Below are 21,649 nucleotides of genomic sequence, written 5' to 3'. Positions count from 1 at the left end.
CCTGCCTGGTGTTTTCGCATGATGTACTCTATATAAGTTAAATAAGCAGCATGACAATAGACAGCCTTGATGTACTCCTTTCCCAATTTGGAAGCAGTCCTTTGTTCCATGTCTGGTTCTGACTATTGCTTTTTCACCTACATATAGGTTTCACAGGAGGCAGGTTAGGTGGTCTGGTATTCCCATTTCTTTAAGAATTTTCCACAGTTTGTTGTGATCCATGCAGTCAGAGGCTTTAGTGTAATCAAGAAAAGAAGTAGGTGTTTTTTCTGGAATTCCCTTGCTTTTTTATGATCCAACGGATGTTGGCAGTTTGATCTCTTTCCTCTGCCTTTTTAAAATCCAGCTTGTATATCAAAAGTTCTCTGTTCACGTACTGTTTAAGCCTAGCTTAAAGAATTTTGAGCATTACCTTGCTAGCATGTGAAATGAGTACAATTTGTGGTAATTTGAACATTATCTGGCATTCCTCTTCTTTGGGATTGGAATGAAAACTGACCTTTTCCAGTCCTGTGGCCACTGCTGAGTTTTCCAAATTTGCTGGCATATTGAGTGCAGCACTTCAACAGCATCATCTTTTAGGATTTGAAATAGCTCAGCTGGAATTCCATCACCTCTACTAGCTTTGTTTATAGTAATGCTTCCACAAGTAAAGCCCACTTGTCTTCCCATTCCTGGATGTCTGGCTCTAGGTAAGTGATCATACCATTGTGGTTATCTGGGTCATGAAGATCTTTTTTGTACAGTTCTTCTGTGTATTCTTGCCACCTCTTAATATCTTCTGCTTCTGTTAGCTCTATACCATTTCTGTCCTTTTTTGTCCCCATCTTTACATGAAATGTTCCCTTGGTATCTCTAATTTTCTTGAAGGGATCTCTAGTCTTTCACATTGTATTGTTTTCCTCTATTTCTTGGCACTGATCACTGAGGAAGGCTTTCTTATCTCTCCTTGCTGTCCTTTGGAACTCTGCTTTCAGATGGGTATATCTTCCCTTTTCTCCCTTGCCTTTTGGTTCTCTTTGTTTCTCAGCTGTGTGTGAGGCCTCCTCAGACAACCGTTTTGTCTTTTTGCATCTCTTTTTCTTGGGGATGGTTTGCTTAACACCTCCTGTACAACATTACAAGCCTCCATCCATAGTTCTTCAGGTACTCTGTCTATTAAATTTAATCCATTAGATCTATTTGTCATTTCCACTGTATAATCATAAGGGATTTGATTTAGGTCATACCTGTTCTTTGGAAGGACTGATGCTAAAGCTGAAACTCCAGTACTTTGGCCACCTCATGCAAAGAGTTGACTCACAGGAAAAGACTGTGATGCTGGGAGGGATTGGGGGCAGGAGGAGAAGGGGACGACAGAGGATGAGATAGCTGGATGGCATCACTGACTCGATGGATGTGAGTTTGAGTGAAGTCCGGGAGATGGTGATGGACAGGGAGGCCTGGCGTGCTGCAATTCACGGGGTGGGAAAGAGTCGGACACAACTGAGCGACTGAACTGAACTGAACTGAATGGCCTAGTGGTTTTCCCTACTTTCTTCAATTTAAGTCTGAATTTGGCAGTAAGGAGTTCATGATCTGAGCCACAGTCAGCTCCACAGTTTTTCCATAGTTCATCAGGCACTCTATCATATCTAATCCCTTAAATATATTTCTTACTTCCACATAAGAGATTTGATTTAGGTCATACCTGAATGGTCTAGTGGTTTTCCCTACTTTCTTCAATTTAAGTCTGAATTTGGCAATAAGGAGTTCATGATCTGAGCTACAGTCAGCTCTCAGTCTCTTTTTTGCTGACTGTATAGAGCTGCTCCATCTTTGGCTGCAAAGAATATAATCAATCTGATTTCGATATTGACTCTGGCGATGTCCACGTGTATAGTTGTCTCTTATGTTGTTGGAAGACAAATGCTTTATCACATATATGCTTTGTAAATATTTTCTCCCAGTCTGTGGCCTGTCTTTTCATTGTCTCAGTGACTTGGCAGAGCAGAAATTTTAACCTTTAATGAAGTACTGCATATCAGTGTTTTCTTTCATAGATCTTGCTTTAGGTCTTAAACATCTAAAAACTCATTACCAAAACTAAGGTCACCTAAATTTTCTCCTGCGTTATCTTCCAAAAATTTTATAATTTAGTGTTTTATATTAAGTCTGACGTCCAACAACACAGGAGATGAGTACATCACCGGAAGGTCAATACCAAAATCAGATTGATTGTGTTCTTTTAGCTGAAGATGGAGAAGCTCTATACCATCAGCAAAAACAAAACTGGGAGTTGACTGTGGTTCAGATCATATACTCCTTATTGCAAAATTCAGACTTAATTTGAAGAACGTAGGGAAAACCACTAGGCCATTCAGGTATGACCTAAATCAAACCGGTTAATCCTAAAGGAAATCAATGCTGAATATTCATTGGGAGGACTGATCCTGAAGCTGAAGCTTTAATACTTTGGCCACCTGACGTGAAGAGCTGACTCATTAGAAAAGACTCCGATGCTAGGAAGGATTGACGGCAAGAGGAGAAGGGGATGACAGAAAATGAGATGGTTGGATGGCATTACCCACTTAATGGACATGAATTTGAGCAAGCTCTGGGAGTTGATGATGGACAGAGAGGCCTGGTGTGCTGCGGTTCATGGGGTCACAAAGAGTCAGACACGACTGAGCGACTAACGTGACTGACTGACTGACTGTATCGTTTAACCTTACTGTAAGCTTGTTACTTCCAGGAGTTTTTTGGTGAATTCTTTTGGACTTTCTGCATAACTACAGCATTTACAAACAAAGACAGTTTTGTTTCTTCCTTCCCAGTCTGTGTACCTTTAATTTCCTTTTCTGGTCTTAATGCATTAGCTAGGATTTCCTTTATGGTATGTGTTGAGTAGGAATGATGAGAAAAGACATGCTTGCCTTGATCTTTTAGGGGGAAAAACCCCTAAATTCTCATCATTAAGTATCATGTTAGTTATTGGATTTTTGTTGATAACTCTTTAACAAGTTAAGTTCCCCTTTGTTGCTTGTTGAAAGTTTTTACATGAATATTCATTTCAGTCGTTCAGTTGTGTCCGTCTCTTTGCAACCCCATGAACCGCAGCATGCCAGGCCTCCATGTCCATCACCAACTCCTGGAGTCCACCCAAACTCATGTCCATTGAGTCGGTGATGCCATCCAACCATCTCATCCTCTGTCGTCCCCTTCTCCTCCTGCCTGTAATCTTTCCTAGCATCAGGGTCTTTTCAAATGAGTCAGCTCTTCTCATCAGGTGGCCAAAGTATTAGAGTTTCAACTTCAACATCAGACCTTCCAATGAACACCCAGGACTGGTCTCCTTTAGGATCTCCTTGCAGTCCAAGGGACTCTCAAGAGTCTTCTCCAACACCACAGTTCAAAAGCATCAATTCTTTGGCACTCAGCTTTCTTTATAGTTCAACTTCCACATCCGTACATGACCACTGGAAAACCATAGCCTTGACTAGAGGGACCTTTGTTGGCAGAGTAATGTCTGCTTTTCAATATGCTGTCTAGGTTGGTCATAACTTTTCTTCCAAGGAGTAAGCGTCTTTAAATTTCATGGCTGCAGTCACCATCTGCAGTGATTTTGGAGCCCCGAAAAATAAAGTCAGCCACTGTTTCCACTGTTTCCCCATCTCTTTGCCATGATCTTAGTTTTCTGAATGGTCAGCTTTAAGCCAACTTTTTCACTCTCCTCTTTCACTTTCATCAAGAGGCTCTTTAGTTCTTCATTCTCTGCCATAAGGGTGGTGTCATCTGCATATCTGAGGTTATTGATAGTTCTCCCAGCAATCTTGATTCCAGCTTGTGCTTCTTCCAGCCCAGCATTTCTCATGGTGTACTCTGCATATAAGTTAAATAAGCAGGGTGACAATACACAGCCTTGACATACTCCTTTTCCTATTTGGAACCAGTCTGTTGTTCCATGTCCAGTCATAACTTTTGTGTCCTGACCTGCATATAGGTTTCTCAAGAGGCAGGTCAGGTGGTCTAGTATTCCCATCTCTTTCAGAATTTTCCACAGTTTATTGTGATTCACACAGTCAAAGGCTTTGGCATAGTCAATAAAGCAGAAATAGATGTTTTTCTGGAACTCTCTTGCTTTTTCCATGATCCAGTGGATGTTGGCAATTTGATCTCTGGTTCCTCTGCCTTTTCTAAAACCAGCTTGAACATTTGGAAGTTCATGGTTCACGTACTGCTGAAGCCTGGCTTGCAGAATTTTAAGCATTATTTTACTAGCATGTGAGATGAGTGCAGTTGTTTGGTAGTTTGAGCATAGGTATTGGATTTTGTCAGATGCTTTTTCTGTTCTGTTGGTATTATGATTTTACTTTTTTAGTTTTGTCTTTCATTTCATTCAAGGAAATTAGCTCTTTTCCTCAGTATTTGTAATTTTAAAAGTTTTTGTGAAGTAAAATTATTTATATTTTCCTTTCTTTTGAGGTTTGTGTCATACTTAAAGGCTTCCTACTAGAGCATTATATGTAGAAATATTTCTCTTTTCTGATATCATGATTTTACTTTTCATATGTACATTTTTGAGTTTATTTTATTTGGGGCAAAATATTAGGCAAGGATCAGAATTTTCCCTGATGGCTAAAAGTTGTCCCAGGTGGATTAAATTTTTGGTCAGTTAGTCAGTTCAGTCGCTCAGTCGTGTCCAACTCTTTGCGACCCCATGGAGATAATAGAGAAGTGGCAGTCTAGACTAAAGGAACCATAGAAATCAAAGTATTCACAGGGCTCAACAATAAAAGCCAGTTTCCAGTGTTGTTTTAGGTAAAGGAGATACAAATAGAGGAGGGAAGTTGTTAGGAGGTGGGCCTCAGAAGACGGTTGAGAGCAGAATGTGGAGAGCTCTTGATAGTCTGAAACAGACAGTGACAGGCTTTAGAACAGGTTGGTTAATACAGTGAAGACTGTGTTGCAGGAAGTTATTTGCATGTAAAATGTGAAATGATTTGGAGTAGGTGACTCTTGAACAAGAAGAGATTTTTGTCTTCTGAGTGAGAGTATATGAATGAGAATAGCTATAACAGCTGAATGGATAAAGGTGACAAAAGAGGCTTAGAACTATAATCTAATTAACTCAGGATTTTGCTAGTAAGTATAATGCTTCGAGGAGGAATGAGGTTTAAAGGAGAGGGCCCCAACAATGGAGGGAGTCATGAATTTGCTTTTGAACATGCTTATTAGTCGTTCAGTCAGGTGGAGTGAAAAAGTGGCATACGGAAGTATGAGATGTGTTTTGATAATAAGAAGTCAGCCTAGGAGTCTGATTTTGAGGTTAGCAGCATAGCGAGTTGAAGTTTTGAGTAGGTGAGATTCCCTGAAGAAAACAGGAGAGAAAGTAATAGTCTTCTCTTGCAAATACTTGGTTTTAAGAATTCAGGGAAGGAAGAATTGATGGAGGAGAAAAGCCACCTGTGAAATGGAAAAGCCAAAGAATGTGAGTGTTAAGATTAATGATACACCCCTCTCCACTTTTTTAAAAATAGGAAATGGACCCTCAGGAATCTGCCTTTCTTACATGCTGTCAGGCTACAGACCGTATTTATCATCAGAAGCAATCCATCCAAATACAATCTTACATAGTAAATTAGAGGAAGCAAGACATCTTTCCATTGTTGATCAGGTATTATTGTTTACATGTCAGTCCTTTTCAGTTTTTTATACTGAGACAAGGTTAATTTTCTGGTACATGAGCATTGTATTTCTTAGCTGAAAACCTTTCCTTTTAAATAACGCTCTCTAAAATTTTAATTTTAGATTTGTAAATATATTTTGCTGAGTTAACTTCCATTTATTTTCCTGAATTAATTAGAGCAGAATTTCCCAAATTAGACCCTGATGGAGTTTTTAATAGGTGCTTTATGCTCAGATAAGTTTTAGAAATGGGTGCTTTTTATTATTAAAGTGTCAGGGTAGATATATTAAGGCATACTGCCATATTCAAGCCATCTTCAAATTTTATAGTAAAACGATCTGATTAGCTTTTTGAAACCAACCATTTCCCATGTTTATTTGACCTGAGAATCTATTAAGATCTCTAAGGAACATCAGTGCTTTGTTGCACGCTGTCTGTAAAATGCTGGGTTAGAGTAATGGTTTTCACTATTACGTTAGCTGGAGTTTGTTTGTTTTTTCCAAACTCTGCCTTTTTTCTTTATGTCTTTTTTTTTTTTTTTTTAAACTTATTTAGGACTTAGAATATTTGTCTGAGGGCCTCGAGGGCCGATCGTCCAATCCAGTTGCAGTACTTTTTGACACACTTCTTCATCCAGATGCTGACTTTGGGTATGATTATCCATCCGTTCTGCATTGGAAATTAGAACAGCATCATTATATCCCTCACTTAGTTCTTGGTAAAGGTCCACCTGGTGGAGCTTGGCACGTGAGTATATCTTTCCTAGCATTTTAGTGAATGTGAGTTATTTTGTATGACGTCTTGATAAGACTGTTTTGAGTCTTAAACATTATGATATAATGTTATATATGATGATTACCACATCTTTATCTGAGAATTTTAATGTGTTCAGTTAAATCCAAGTTAATTGCTAGTAGAAATTAAGCCAAATTTGATTACTGATGGTGTCTTAGAAGAAGTGTTTCTCTAAGAATTATATAGAGAATATTTCAAGAATGTTGGGCATAGTAAAAAAAAATGTTTGTTTACTTACTGTAGAGTTTACAAAGTCTCACACAGTATTTCATACTACTACCTATTATTTCCCTACATTTTCAAGAGCTTAAATGAAAAAATGTAAAAGAAAAAAATTGTATTTGTCTGCTTGGGCTGCCAAAACAAAAATACCATAGAGTGAGTGGCTTAAAAGCACACTCACAGTCTGAAGTTTGGAAGACTCAGGACCACGGTGCCAGATTACTGAGCCTGTGGTGAGGGCTCCTCTTCCTACTTGGGGAAGGACCGCGGTGCCAGATTACTGAGCCTGTGGTGAGGGCTCCTCTTCCTACTTGGGGAAGGACCGCGGTGCCAGATTACTGAGCCTGTGGTGAGGGCTCCTCTTCCTACTTGGGGAAAGCTGCTTTCTTGCATGTCCTCATGCGGCAAAGAGAGGGTAAACTCTTGTAAAGTCAGTGATCCTGTTATGAGGGCATCAGCCCCATGACCTCCTCCAGCCCTAATTACCTTCCAAAAGCCCCATTTCCAAAAACTGTCACATCTGGGGTTAGGATTTCAGCACATGGATTTGGGGGGATGATACAATTCAGTCCATAGCAGAAGTTAAACCACAAAACTGACCAATACAAAAAGCCAACATGTTTCATTAGCAGGCAGCAACTAATAATTATTTTTTACTCCTGTGTTCTCAGAAGTTAGTATAGTGTCTAGCATATGGTAAGTACTCATTTGTTGTACAAATAAATGTTTAATATTTGCTGTGTTATAAAATACAGACTTCATGGGAATTTTAACATTTAATATCAAATCTTGAGTATAGATTTCAGCTGGATGTTCCTGTATTAGTGCAATGTTATACGACTGAAGGTTTACATTTATCAAATAACTGTTTTGGAATATTTATAGGTGAAATATATCACTAACTTTTTAAAATCTTAATTACCTTTATGGTAATGGATTGCAACTATCAAAATATCTGTGCCTTTTAGCTTACATGTTTATGTTTGCTTTGTTAATAAGTAGCATTCTTAACAAAACTGCATTTATTGAAACATCCATGATAACAGTTTTTAAGTTTTACACTACCTTCTATAAACTCCCAAGTTTTTATTGTACTTGTTTTTTCCTTAGAAAAATGTGCTGCAGGCAGTAATTCATCTTTTCTTTTCTCCCACTTACATGTCAGAAAGTTAAAGTATGGATAAGCCTTGATTACTAGAAACGTATTTGAATCAGTGGTAACGTGAAATATACCTGAAACTTGGTTCTCATCCTAGTATCAGGCCCAGCCTGCTTCAAAGCAGTGGCAGCCTTATGCATTGTCTTCCTGTGGTGATTTTGTACCATCACAGATAGTAAGACTATGAGCCATAGTGCTTATAAGTGCTCTATAAATGTTAGCCAATAGTAATAATAATGACTCCCATTCCCAATACTGGGCTGTATAGAAACAGGGAAAGAAGGATTCAGATTAGAGAAAAAAAACACAACTTAAAAGAGTTGGCTGAAAGAGATCGTTGAGGTCATGGGGAGAGATGGTTTTGTGCCGGGGTCCAGCCCCGGTGGATCCAGGGACTTCGAAGCAGGGACGGAGTCGGCATCTAGGAAAGAACTATTTAATTAGAAATATAAAGAGAGATTAGGAAAGAATAGTGTAGTAGGAAAATTAGTGGAGAAAAGAGGCTGAATAATTTGGTTTATGTGGAAAACCAATAAAACTCCAAGTCAAGGAGTTTGCACCACCTACATAGGCCACAGGCGTCTTCCCGGTCTCCCGAAGGAGCGGAGACACAAAGTGCCTCCCCGTTCACATCTTAGAAGCCCCGGCAAATTAGTAGGCTTAGTGAGCCTCCACGCTCCAGATGGGAATTCAGCCAGAAAAGGAGAACGAGAAAGAACAACAGGAGGGAAACCAGTCTTTCCAGGAACTGGTCTGTTTCTTTATTTTCCAGGTCCACTTTTATACTTTTAGTTGTACATAGGGATAAATGTAAGAAACAGAGTCACGCAGGGTCAGCTGCTTCAACCCTTATCTAAAGACAGTGTTCTCAGCATATCTTTGTTCTTACAAGGGTCTTACATTTGTTCACAATATCTTTTGGTCTGGAGACCAATTAACATTTTATGGCCCCACCTTTCTTTCTATTGATAAAGGTTAATCAATCAGAAAACTTGTTTCCCCTTAAGATCTACTTAAAGTTACATTCTTACATAGCAAGGACACGATGATTTATAACAAAGAGGAGTACAGTGATCTATAACAAAGAAAATTCATTAACTCAAAAGTCTAGTATTGCTAACATCAAAACTACTATATTTCTTTTTCTGCATTCTAATTACATCGATTAACATACTCCCAGGTGCCTAAGGATATGGAGGCCTGGTGGCAGTCATTAACTCAGCAATGAAACCCTTCACCAACATAATTTCTAACTAACTCACTAGTACTATACTAATAATTTTCTAACTTCTCAAAAGAATCTGTTTTTAGAAAGTTTAAAGCATCTCGTGCCTCTCACAGTTGGGAGGCTGTAAACAATCACATGTGGCTGGGTAATCCTGTCAGGCAGGCTAGAGAGCCACCAGAGGAGTTTTTGGATTTATTAACTGGAGTCCTAAGTTAGCTCCTTTTCAGAGAGAGGTGGTGGGGTATAGCCCCCCGTAATGTCGAAAGTGTATGTGAAAGCATAATGCAGTAAGGTAGGCAGACTCTGGTTTTGCGGGTAGATGTTCGAGAACCTCCAGGGGGACCCCTGAGGCTTGATCCCGCCTTTGTGTAATGTCAAGCCTCCTTCCTCATAACCTTTGCCATGGGTGGGGTTCCTCACGCTGGCTCCCAGTAGTTTTGGCCTTCGGGCTTTTCTTGCTTTGTGCTGAGCAAAATAGAAATTGTAGGGCAAGCGCGAAGGGGCTCACTTCTTTAAAGGCAGCTTTAGCTTCAGCAGTGAGTCTGTTCTTAATCAGACGGAACCACTTGCTTATTTCCCTGGTTTCTTAAAGTGTTAGGAATTAACTTTTTACCTTTTGTTTAAAGTGTGAAAATAACTGATTTGCTCCTCTGACACTATATTCTGCATCTAATTATGTTTTATAGGCCAAAGCTATCACCATTGTGTAGGCATCAGGTAATGTTGTAAATCTGATTTATAAATGTATAGCTGTATGAAAGGAGTATAGACACTACCAAATGTTGAAAGTATTTGAAGGTTAATTGGAATAAATTTCAAGAGGTAATTTACAGACCATTCAGGGCTTCTTTGAGCTCTCCTTATCCAGGCTTAGAGTAAATGAGATGGGTTTGGTTTAAAAAAAAAAGACCATGTTACTGATAAAATGTGTTTTTTGCTTATACATTTTTTATTCAAATAGAATATGGAAGGCTCAATGTTGACAATCAGCTTTGGAAATTGGATGGAGCTACCTGGACTTAAATTTAAGGATTGGGTATCTAGCAAACGAAGGTAAAGATCAAACTATTAAAATTTTGATATATAGTGGGAAAGAGTCTGTCAGCAAATTTCAAAATAGTTGTGACTCTGTCTTAGATGAATAATATTGATGTTTGTGTCTTTCAAATAAAACCTCCTCGTCGTAGTGGTTATGAGCTAGTTCTGTTTAGAGATTTTATAACACAAAGTACACAGAGGTATGGGTTTGTCTACAGATTGTTACCACAGTTTTATCTCTCTCTACTGTTAAACTACTCTCTGTTTAGTTATTTTCTTGTCCACCTACATATCCTTGACTTGTTTACTTATTTTTAAGAATGGATTTGTATAACTTATTTTTATAAGTGAATATGTATATCTTCATGTACACATATCTCATGTATACATTCCTAAAGTATGCATATATTTATTTTTATAGATGGATCACTTCATCTAGTGCATATCTCAGATATCTAAAGTATTTGACTTTTCCAAGTAGAAGAGTATATATAATGAATAATTTAAAAAGGTAAAAGACTTATACAATCTGAAGGAAAACCAGAGTATACATAATGAATAAAGTAGAATGATAGAATAAAGTAGATTCTATGATGTGATCATCTACTTGGCTATAGAAGTAAATACTTAATAAGAATAGTGAAGTATGAGAATAGAAATTATGCAAATCTCAACTTGAAAGAATACAGGTTTATTTTGTATTTATTTGGGAGAAAGAATTCAAAGTTGAAAGAAAGAGATTATGAAAAGCCTTATCATTTTCAAGTCATTTTCATTCCTACAGATAGGAATCACCAATACAGAGAATCTACTCTGACTGCTCAGAGAAACAATAAATTAAAACAGGAAGTTAAACAAAACCTCTGAAATAGGGCTGTAATGTTCAAATGCTTGATTTCCTGCTAGATAAAAACCATGTTAATCTACAGTAGTTTTCCTTAATTTGAGAAGATTTAAGGAGAGTAAATTTAGACCAGCATGAGTAATTGAAATTAAACCTTTCAGATATAACTTTGGGATTTTTTTTTAACCAAAGTTTTATTGTGTAAGTTTGAAATGTAAAATTGCAAAATCAGGCAAATTGTATAAATTCTTGATTTTCATAAAAAAGTTGCTCAACATATTTTCCCCTTTATGATGCAGGTAAACAAGGAAAAGCTTTCTGATTTATGTACCAGAAGTGTTCATCCTTCTAAGTTGAGCATGTTGTGTTTCAGTAACATATGAAAATGACTCTTGTGATAAATATTAGCTTTAGTTCATGCACTTGCATAGTGTTGAGAAGAGTCTTAGACTTCTCAAGATTGATTGCAGAGTTTGAATTCTGATTCTATAGCTTCTAATGTTGTGACACTGGTCAAATAACTTAAAACAGCTATCATTTCATTAGCTATCAATTTCCTAGTTTGCAAAATTGAATTAATAATTATTATAATTATTATTTAGGATTTCTGTAAAAATTGAGTTAATACATTCTAAATCTTAATTACTATAGTTATTACATTTCACTTATTCCAGTTACAAGTTACAGTGAATTGTGTGAAATGAATTGGTGGGTTGTGTTTTGTTTTTTGGCCCCACCACATGGCTTGTGGGATCTTAGTTTTCCAACCAGGGATTGAACCCAAGCTCTTGGCAGTGGAAGTGCAGAATCCTAACCACTGGACTACCAGGGAATTCCCTAATGTGCTGTTTTTTCTGCTCAGTTCAGTTCAGTTCAGTTGCTCAGTCGTGTCCGACTCTTCATGACCATATGAATCGCAGCATGCCAGGCCTCCCTGTTCATCACCATCTCCCAGAGTTCACTCAGACTCATGTCCATCGAGTCTGTGATGCCATCCAGCCATCTCATCCTCGGTTGTTCCCTTCTCCTCCTGCCCCCAATCCCTCCCAGCATCAGAGTCTTTTCTAATGAGTCAACTCTTCTCACAAGGTGGCCAAAGTACTGGAGCTTCAACTTTAGCATTATTCCTTCCAAAGAAATCCCAGGGTTGATCTCCTTCAGAATGGACTGGTTGGATCTCCTTGCAGTCCAAGGGACTCTCAAGAGTCTTCTCCAACACCACAGTTCAAAAGCATCAATTCTTCGGCGCTCAGCCTTCTTCACAGTCCAACTGTCACATCCATACATGACCACTGGAAAACCATAGCCTTGACTAGATGGACCTTAGTCAGCAAAGTAATGTCTCTGCTTTTGAATATACTATCTAGGTTGGTCATAACTTTTCTTCCAAGGAGTAAGTGTCTTTTAATTTCATGGCTGCAATCACCATCCCCAGTGATTTTGGAGCCCAAAAAAATAAAGTCTGACACTGTTTCCACTGTTTCTCCATCTATTTCCCATGAAGTGATGGGACTGGATGCCATGATCTTTGTTTTCTGAAAGTTGAGCTTTAAGCCAACTTTTTCACTCTCCTCTTTCACTTTCATCAAGAGGCTTTTTAGTTCCTCTTCACTTTCTGCCATAAGGGTGGTGTCATCTGCATATCTGAGGTTATGGATATTTCTCCCGGCAATCTTGATTCCAGCTTGTGTTTCTTCCAGTCCAGCGTTTTTCATGATGTACTCTGCATATAGGGCACTGTTTAAGGATACTAATGCCCATTGCTTTACAGTTCAAGTGGAAAATAAGAGATATGTTAATGTGCTTTTGTAAATAAAGAGCAGATTATATTTATAGATCTCCTTATGAGTAGGAAGGATGTCAAAGAATTTCAGTGAAAGTGAAAGTAGAGTCGCGCAGTCGTGTCCTACTCTTTGTGGCCCCATGGACTGTAGCCCACCAGGCTCCTCCATCCATGGAATTTTCTAGGCAAGAGTACTGGAATGGGGATTGCCATTTCCTTCTCCAGGGGATCTTCCCAACCCAGGGCTCAAATCGGGTCTCCCACATTGTGGGCAGACGCTTTACTGTCTGAGCCACCATGGAATCCCAGAATTTCAGTAGAGCTATTAAAAACCCTAAAGGATGATGCCATCAGGGTGTAGCATTCAATATGTCAGCAAATCTCAAAGACCCAGCCGTGACCACAGGCTGGAAAAGGTCAATCCTCATTGCAGTTCCCAAGAAGGGTAGTACTATGCACTCATCCCTCATGCTAGTAAGTTCAGTTCAGTCGCTCAGTCATGTCCGACTCTTTGTGACCCCATAGATTGCAGCACACCAGGCCTCCCTGTCCATCACCAACTCCCAGAGTTTCCTCAAACTCATGTCCATTCAACCATCTCATCCTCTGTCATCCCCTTCTCCCCCTGCTCTCAGTCTTTCCCAGCATCAGGATCTTTTCAAATGAGTCAGCTCTTCACATCAGGTGGCTAAAGTGTTGGAGTTTCAGCTTCAACATCAGCCCTTCCAATGAATATTCAGGACTGATTTCCTTTAGGATGGACTGGTTGGATCTCCTTGCAGTCCAAAGGACTCTCAAGAGTCTTCTCCAACACCACAGTTCAAAAGCATCAATTCTTTGGCACTCAGCTTTCTTTATAGTCCAGCTCTCACATCCATACGTGACTACTGGAAGAACCATAGCCTTGACTGGACTTACTTGCTAGTAAGGTCATACTTAAAATCTTGTATGCTGGGCTTCATCATTATGTGAAACCAAGAACATCCATATGTCCAAGCTGGGTTTAGAAAAAGAAGAACCAGAGATCTAGTTGCCAACATTCACTGGATCATTAAAAAAAAGCAAGGAAATTGCAGAAAAACATCTACCTCTGTTTCATCCACTACCCTAAAGTATTTGACTGTGTGGATCATAACAAGCTGTGGAAAGCTCTTAAAGAGATGGGAATACCTGACTATCTTACCTGTCTCCTGAGAAACCTGTATGGGGTCAAGAAGCAACAGTTAGAATCCTGCATCAAACAACTGATTGGTTCAAGATTGAGTGCTGAGCACATCATGAGAGATGCCGGGCTGGATGAGTCACAAGCTGGAATCAAGGGAGAAACATTAGCAACCTCGGATATGCAGACGATAGCACTCTAAAGGCAGAAAGTGAAGAGGAACTAAAGAGCCTCTTGATGAGGGTGAAGGAGGAGTGAAGAAGCTGGCTTAAAACTAAATATGAAAACTAAGATCATGGCATCCAGCCCCATCACTTCAGAAGGGGAAAAGGTGGAAGTAGTGACAGATTTCCTCTTCTTGGGCTCTAAAATCACTGTGGATGGTGACTGCAGCCCTGAAATCAGAAGACAGTTGCTTCTTGGCAGGAAAGCTATGACAAACCTAGATGATGTGTTGAAAACCAGAGACGTTACTCTGCAACAAAGGTCCGTATAGTCAAGACTCTGGTCTTCCCAGTGGTCACGTGTGGTTGTGAGAGCTAGACCGTAAAGAAAGGCAGAATGCCAAAGAATTGATGCTTTCAAACTGTGGTGCTGGAGAAGACTTCCTGAGTGTCTCTAGGACAGCATGGAAACATGGAGATCAAACCAGTCAGTCTTAAGGGAAATCAACCCTGAATACTCATTGGAAGGACTGATGCTGAAGCTGAAGCTCCAGTATTGTGGTCATCTGATACAAACAGCCAAATCTTTGAAAAAGTCCCTGATGCTGGGAAAGATTGAGGGCAGGAGGAGAAGAGGGTGTCAGAGGATGAGATGGCTTCATGGCATCACCGATGCAATGGACATGAACCTGGGAAAACTCAGGGAGATGGTGAGGGACAGGGAGGCCTGGCGTGCTGCAGTCCATGGTGCCTCAAAGAATTGGACACAACTGGGTGAATGAATAGTAAATGAGTAGGAAAATATAGAGAGATATGTAATCTGTTTAAATATAGGATGATTTTGTTCAGCCAAAGACAGATCTGTATTAGTTTTGGTCATTATGAAAATGAAAAGCAACTTATTAAAAATTGTGTCTAGATATTATCTTTAAGAAGTATATATATTACAGTCAGACCTGTAATAGTGGTTATAATCTAATTGAGTCTGCAGTTATATAGAATACAGACTGATAGTATAACTTTAGGCTGAATTATTTGGATTACAATTGTGAGATAGAGTAAAACAGTCTAATTTTCAGTTAGCCACAGTTTAATCCATTTATTTAATAGAAGTTTATTGACAAAGACAGCTAATCTGAACAGATACTTAAGATAGACATTGGGGAAACAAAGATGCTTTAATACAGTTTCTACCCTCATGGGACTTACTCCATTGATAAAAATAATTTAGCATTTTAAAAATTTATTTTTAATTTTCTTTGCTGCACGCAGGCTTTCTCTAGTGCCGTGAGCAAGGGGGCTGCTCTGAGTTGCAGTGCATCAGCTGCTCGTTGTGGTGGCTTCTCTTGCTGTGGAGCACAGGCTTCAGCAGTTGTAGTACGTGGGCTCGGTAGCTGTGGTTCATGGGCTCTGGAGTGTGGTCTCAGCAGTTGTGGCACACACTCTCAGCTGCTCCATGCCATGTGGAATCTTCCTGGACCAGGGATCAAACCCACGTACCCTGCATCAGGAGGCAGATTCCTATCCACCGGACCACCAGGGACAGCCCCTAGTTTATTAACGTTTTTAAAGAAAAGGAAGGGCTTGCTTTCTTTGTGAAGTGTCAGGGTAAGAGTTAGTTTTAGCTTAGACAGTCCAGAGGAATGAAAAGATAAAATAGTTGACTAGATGAAGAAGTAGTAATCATGGAAACTAAAGGTATTATTCTCAAAGAATGTTTTTCCTTTTCTTTTCATAGGAACCTAAAAGGGGATCGAGTTATGCCAGAGGAAATAGCTCGCTACTATAAACACTATGTCAAAGTCATGGGTCTTCAGAAGAATTTCAGAGAGAATACTTACATTACCTCTGTATCCAGACTCTACAGAGATCAAGTTGATAATGATGGTCAAGGCCGAAATATCTCAACACAGCATTTACAGATAGAGAAGTCAAAATTTGCCAAGAGAAACTGGGAAATCAGGGGTTATCAGCGATTAGGAGATGGTTCTCATATTCCCTTCTGTCTCTTTGCTGAAAATGTAGCTCTGGCAACTGGAACATTAGACTCTCCTGGCCGTCTGGAAATCGAAGGGGAAGATTTTCCTTTTGTGTTTCATTCAATGCCTGAATTTGGAGCTGCTGTAAGCAAAGGAAAGTTGCGTGGCAAAGTGGACCCAGTGTTAATTGTAGGTTCTGGGCTTACCGCAGCTGATGCAGTACTGTGTGCTTACAACAATAATGTCCCTGTGATTCATGTATTTCGCAGACGAGTAACTGATCCAGACTTAATTTTCAAGCAGCTTCCCAAAAAGCTTTACCCAGAATACCATAAAGTCTATCATATGATGTGTACTCAGTCATATTCTTCAGACTCAAATCTTTCATCTGGTTATACTAGTTTTCCTGAGCACCATGTGCTTGCCTTTAAGTCGGACATGAAATGCATTCTTCAGAGTATCTCTGGACTGAAGAAAATATTTAAGCTCTCTGCAGCAGTAGTGTTGATAGGTTCTCATCCCAATCTGTCTTTTTTGAAGGAGCAAGGGTGTTACCTGGGCCATAACTCAAGCCTGCCAATCACATGTAAGGGTAATCCTGTGGAAATAGACGCGTATACCTATGAGTGTGTTAAAGAAGCCAACCTTTTTGCATTGGGTCCATTGGTTGGAGACAATTTTGTTCGATTTTTAAAGGGAGGGGCACTGGGTGTTACACGCTGTTTAGCTATAAGACAGAAGAAAAAAAAGCATTTATTTGTTGAAAGAGGAGGAGGAGATGGCATAGTGTAGAGCAGGTTTACAAGTAATTTATGTGGACACTTTACCATTAAAGATTTTTAATAGAGATTTTACAGTGTACTGGCTTGAATTTTCTGAACTTGAATTAACTAGGAGAGCCTCAAGCGATAGTAACTATTTTTAAAAGTTAACTAGAATTTTTGTCCTGATTACATTGTAATGTATCAAAGGTGTCAATTGTCAGACAAATAGAAGCACTGCCAATCTGATATACTTTAAGTTCTCACTTAACGGAAACATTCTTTTCTTCTAAGACTTACTTTTTTTGTGATCACTGTTGATTATTTATGTTTGATTCCAAAATATAACAGCATTGAATCTATAAAACCGCAATCATTAGATGGCCAGAGCTCTCCCTCACTTTGTATCTTGAGTTACTGTGCTGGTCAAAGGACAGATCAGAGACAGCACCAGCTCCATTTGTGGCTTGTTAGAAAGGGAGCCTCTCAGGCCGCATAGCAGACTTATTGAATCAGAAATGGCATCTTAATGAGATCCTCAAATATGTGTGCTTATTAAAGTGTGATACACACTGGTCTAACAGAAAATGGGATATAAATGTATATATGCTGAGGGTGGGTGGAAATAGAGGGCATAATCAACTCAGGTTTTATTTATTTTGAGATTATCAATTGTATAAGTCTAATTTATTGACAAACATGATGGGATTTAAATTTTTTTATTGTTGAAACCTTAACAGGCAATTCATATTCCCAGCTTCAAATAAACCATTTAATAATGTTGGCATATATTCAGGAACTTGCCGAGGTAGTTTCTGGAGCTATATTCTCTAGTTAACTAGCTTAACCCTTAAATGAATTTGCAGTTCAATAAATTTTGAATGCAACTAGTTATTTCTGTGTTCACTGAGTTAATTTGTCACTGAAACTTAAAATGTTTGGTTGTAAGTACTTTTAATATTGCAGTACTTTTTGAGTATTACCAGAATTATTTTTATCAGAATTATTAAAGTTTAAAATATAAAAGGTTAAAATCTGCGTTTCCTGTTCTCAAGATGGTTACTTTGAAATTCTTTGTTGGAGATGACATAGCATTTAATCCTGTGGTTATTTATTGAAGTATGTGTCCTGTCTTGGTTTATACCTAGGTGTGCTTAATGTCTGTATTTTCATACAAATCTCCAGACATTTTGTGTTAGACAAAGAAGTGTTACCAAGTTCTCTTTGGCAAATTGAATTTCCCGGTCTTTCTCTCTCTTTCTTTTTGGTTAAATTTATTTAACCTGGAATGTGTTTATTGAAAGTCTAATTATGAACTAGAAGTCAGTATTTATCTGTCCGTGTGCTTATAGATTTATTATTATTAAGAATTTATTAAAAATTAATTCACCTTAAAATATTGTTTGGAATAGACATCTACAACTAGTTGTTTTGGATGAATTCTTATTCTCTTGATAATGTCATGTCTGATTAGCTTGATTTTGGAACTGATGTACCAGTTTTTATCATGATAACTTTTTCAAATTAATTTCACACCTATTGATATGGTATGACATCCTTTGGTACACTTGATTGAGCACTTTCTTGTTTGTGCTTTTGAGCTCTGAAGGAGTTGATGGGATGCTTTTCTTGATGCTGCTTCTAAATTGAAAATGAGTTTGTTATGAAGATGGTTTCTTGTTGTTGAGTTGCCAAGTTGTGCCAACTCTTTTGCGACCACATGGACTGTAGCCTGCCAGACTCGTCTGGCAGGAGGAGTCCCTTTTACCCATTCAATAGCATTTTTACAACGAGAACATTCACCAAAAAAAGACTTCACGGAAAATAAAACTTCAGCAGGGCCCTAATAAACCTGGTTAATAATTCCGTTTTTAGTAACCTCCCATTTCTAAGTTCTCCCTCAGACCTAGCTGCCCTGTGTTGCAAGTAACATCAAAGTGTTTTCTCTGTTGTAATATACTCTTGATCAATTTCTGTCCCATTATTTTAAATCTGTGATTATCCATCAGTCCCGACTACTTATTCAGGGAGGGAGGAAAGCACTAAATATTTTGACTAGTCATACTGTGATAAGGGCATCTCCTTCATCCCTTAAAAGTCTAGCTCTTGAAGAATCATTGAAAAGCAGAATCTCTTTGGAGTTTTGGAACTAATAAAATAAAAATAAGATTTAGTTGCAGTTCTCTGTTTTAAGCAGTCTGAGTATGTGAACTTCTCACAACTTTACTTTGGTAAAAGTTAAATAAAGGCCAGACATTCAGTTGAGATCCCAAACTGGCCAAGTCTTAGAAATACAGTTACTATAAATCTGCATTACTCTAAAATCAGTCCTCAAAAAGATCACAATAAATGTGCCAGTAAGGTAAGTAACTGCTGCCACAGAACCTGACAGTCTTTAAAGACAACAAAATCCAGGTCCTCAGCGGCATTACAGCATCTGCAGTGTACAACGTGCAATAAAAATTAGGTGTGAAGACAAGAAGACATGACCATAAGCAGAGGGAAAAAACAAGTCATCAAAATAGATCCAGCGTTGACACAGACATTGCAAATAGCAGAAACTTTAAAAGCTACTACATAGATTTCAAAATATTAAAAAATATTTAATTCTTAAGTGAGTGAGTCTGAGAATAACATAAAAACCTCATATATTCTACAGCTTAAAAATACATTCTGAAATGAAAGATTTACGACATGGGCATAAAAATATACAAACCACTATAGGAATAAAGATCAGTGAACGTGAAGTTTAATTGGAACTGTTCAAACTGAAGAATATTTAAAAGGAATTAAAAAAAACTGACAGGAGCCAAATAACAAGTGGTCTAACGTATAGTTGGATCCAGAGGAAAGCAAGAGTGACTGGAACAGGAAAATATATGTGGGAAAATAAAAGTTAAAAATTTTATAGACTTGATTTAAAAAATAAAAAGCAACCCACGCATCCAAGAAACCCGAACTGCAAAAAATACATATTAAGACAACAATCAATTGCTAAAAAAAAATGAAATATTTTAAAAAGCAATTCGATTTTGACACATAACTGAACAATGGAAAGAAAACCAGGACAACATAATCAAGAATACAGTAGAACAATGTCTTTAAAATGCTGACGTAAAATGTCAAGCTAAAATTCCATAAGGAAAACAAAAAAGATGACACCAGGAAATATGCACAAAAAGTAATGCTAAAGAAAGTTCTTCACACTGAAGGCATGTGATATCTGCTGAAACATACCTACATGAAGGAAAGGAATTTCAGAAATGAAAAATTTCAATTATTTTTCTGATTCCTTGAATTATTTAAAATCCAGTTGAGTATTAAGAGGAAAATGACAGCATTTAATGAAAATAAATAAGCTTAATTCAGAAATTGAAAAGGAAGACTTAGGATATGTATAAGTAAGATATGGGATGAATGGAAGTGCATATTTCCTGAGCCTGGCACATCAGAGCAACCCAGAAATCTAGGTCTTGCTCTGATGGTTGGCTACTCCATTTCTTCTAAGGGATTCCTGCCTGCAGTAGTAGATAATAATGGTCATCTGAGTTAAATTCACCCATTCCAGTCCATTTTCGTTTGCTGATTCCTAGAATGCTGACGTTCACTCTTGCCATCTCCTGTTTGACCATTTCCAATTTGCCTTGATTCATGGACCTGACATTCCAGGTTCCTATGCAATATTGCTCGTGACAGCATCAGACCTTGCTTCTATCACCAGTCACATCCACAGCTGGGTATTGTTTTGCTTTGGCTCCATCACATTCTTTCTGGAGTTATTTCTCCACTGATCTCCAGTAGCATATTGGGCACCTACTGACCTGGGGAGTTCCTCTTTCAGTATCCTATCATTTTGCCTTTTCATACTCTTCATGGGTTCTCAAGGCAAGAATACTGAAGTGGCTTGCCATTCCCTTCTCCAGTGGACCACATTCTGTCAGACCTCTCCACCATGACCCGCCCGTCTTGGGTGGCCCACGGGCATGGCTTAGTTTCATTGAGTCAGACAAGGCTGTGGTCCTAGTGTGATTAGATTGACTAGTTTTCTGTGATTATGGTTTCAGTGTGTCTGCCTTCTGATGCCCTCTTGCAACACCTACCGTCTTACTTGGGTTTCCCTTACCTTGGACGTGCGGTATCTCTTCACGGCTGCTCCAGCAAAGCACAGCTGCTGCTCCTTACCTTGGACGAGGGGTATCTCTTCGCCGCTGCCCCTCCTGACCCAGCATCAGGGTCTTTTCCAATGAGTCAACTTTTCACATCAGGTGGCCAAAGTATTGGAGTTTCAACTTCAACATCAGACCTTCCAGTGAACACCCAGGACTGATCCTTAGGGTAGACTGGTTGGATCTGCTTGTAGTTTATTAATAAAACCAAGACTCCATTTTAAAGAAGTGATCAAACTAGTTGGGAGGCTAGTTTATACAGATAGACAAATCAGAGTGGCACTCAATCCAGTGGTTTCAGTTCAGTTGCTGTCGTGTCCGACTCTTTAAGTCCCCATGGACTGAAGCACACCAGGCCTCCCTGTCCATCACCAGCTCCCAGAGTTTACTCAAACTCATGTCCATTGAGTCAGTGATGGCATCCAACCATCTCATCCTCTGTCATCCCCTTCTCCTCCCGCCTTCAGTCTTTCCCAGCATCAGGGTCTTTTCAAATGAGGCAGTTCTTTGCATCAGGTGGCTAAAGTATTGGAGTTTCAGCTTCAGTATCAGTCCTTCCAGGATTCACTGGCTTGATCTCCTTGCAGTCCAAGGGACTCTTGAGTCTTCTTCAACACCACAGTTCAAAGGCATCAATTCTTCGGCACTCAGCTTTCTTTATAGTCCAACTCTCACATCCA

General features: G+C 38.8%; 1 protein-coding gene across 10 annotated transcripts in view; it reads left to right on the top strand.

Annotated features, from left to right (window-relative positions):
* OSGIN2 (oxidative stress induced growth inhibitor family member 2) overlaps positions 1-17,837 on the top strand; it is a 32,298-nt gene extending 14,461 nt beyond the window's left edge. For 6 of the 10 annotated variants that reach the window (XM_060393952.1, XM_060393950.1, XM_060393949.1 and 3 more), the window contains 5 exons: positions 5,520-5,656; positions 6,224-6,415; positions 10,034-10,125; positions 10,532-10,621; positions 15,802-17,837. In XM_060393952.1, the coding sequence (XP_060249935.1) occupies positions 5,520-5,656; positions 6,224-6,415; positions 10,034-10,125; positions 10,532-10,621; positions 15,802-16,834 (1,544 nt within the window). In that variant the 3' untranslated portion in view covers positions 16,835-17,837. The remainder of the gene's footprint in view (positions 1-5,519; positions 5,657-6,223; positions 6,416-10,033; positions 10,126-10,531; positions 10,622-15,801) is intronic. The other 4 variants (XM_060393955.1, XM_015097940.4, XM_060393958.1 and 1 more) reach the window with 1 other exon arrangement.
* Positions 17,838-21,649: the final 3,812 nt, after the last annotated feature.

This window comes from Ovis aries, chromosome 9 (genome assembly GCF_016772045.2).
Source record: "Ovis aries strain OAR_USU_Benz2616 breed Rambouillet chromosome 9, ARS-UI_Ramb_v3.0, whole genome shotgun sequence".
NCBI classification, from domain to species: domain Eukaryota; kingdom Metazoa; phylum Chordata; class Mammalia; order Artiodactyla; family Bovidae; genus Ovis; species Ovis aries.
Note: the sequence above shows the minus strand (reverse complement) of the source record. Positions and strands in the feature narration are given on the sequence as shown.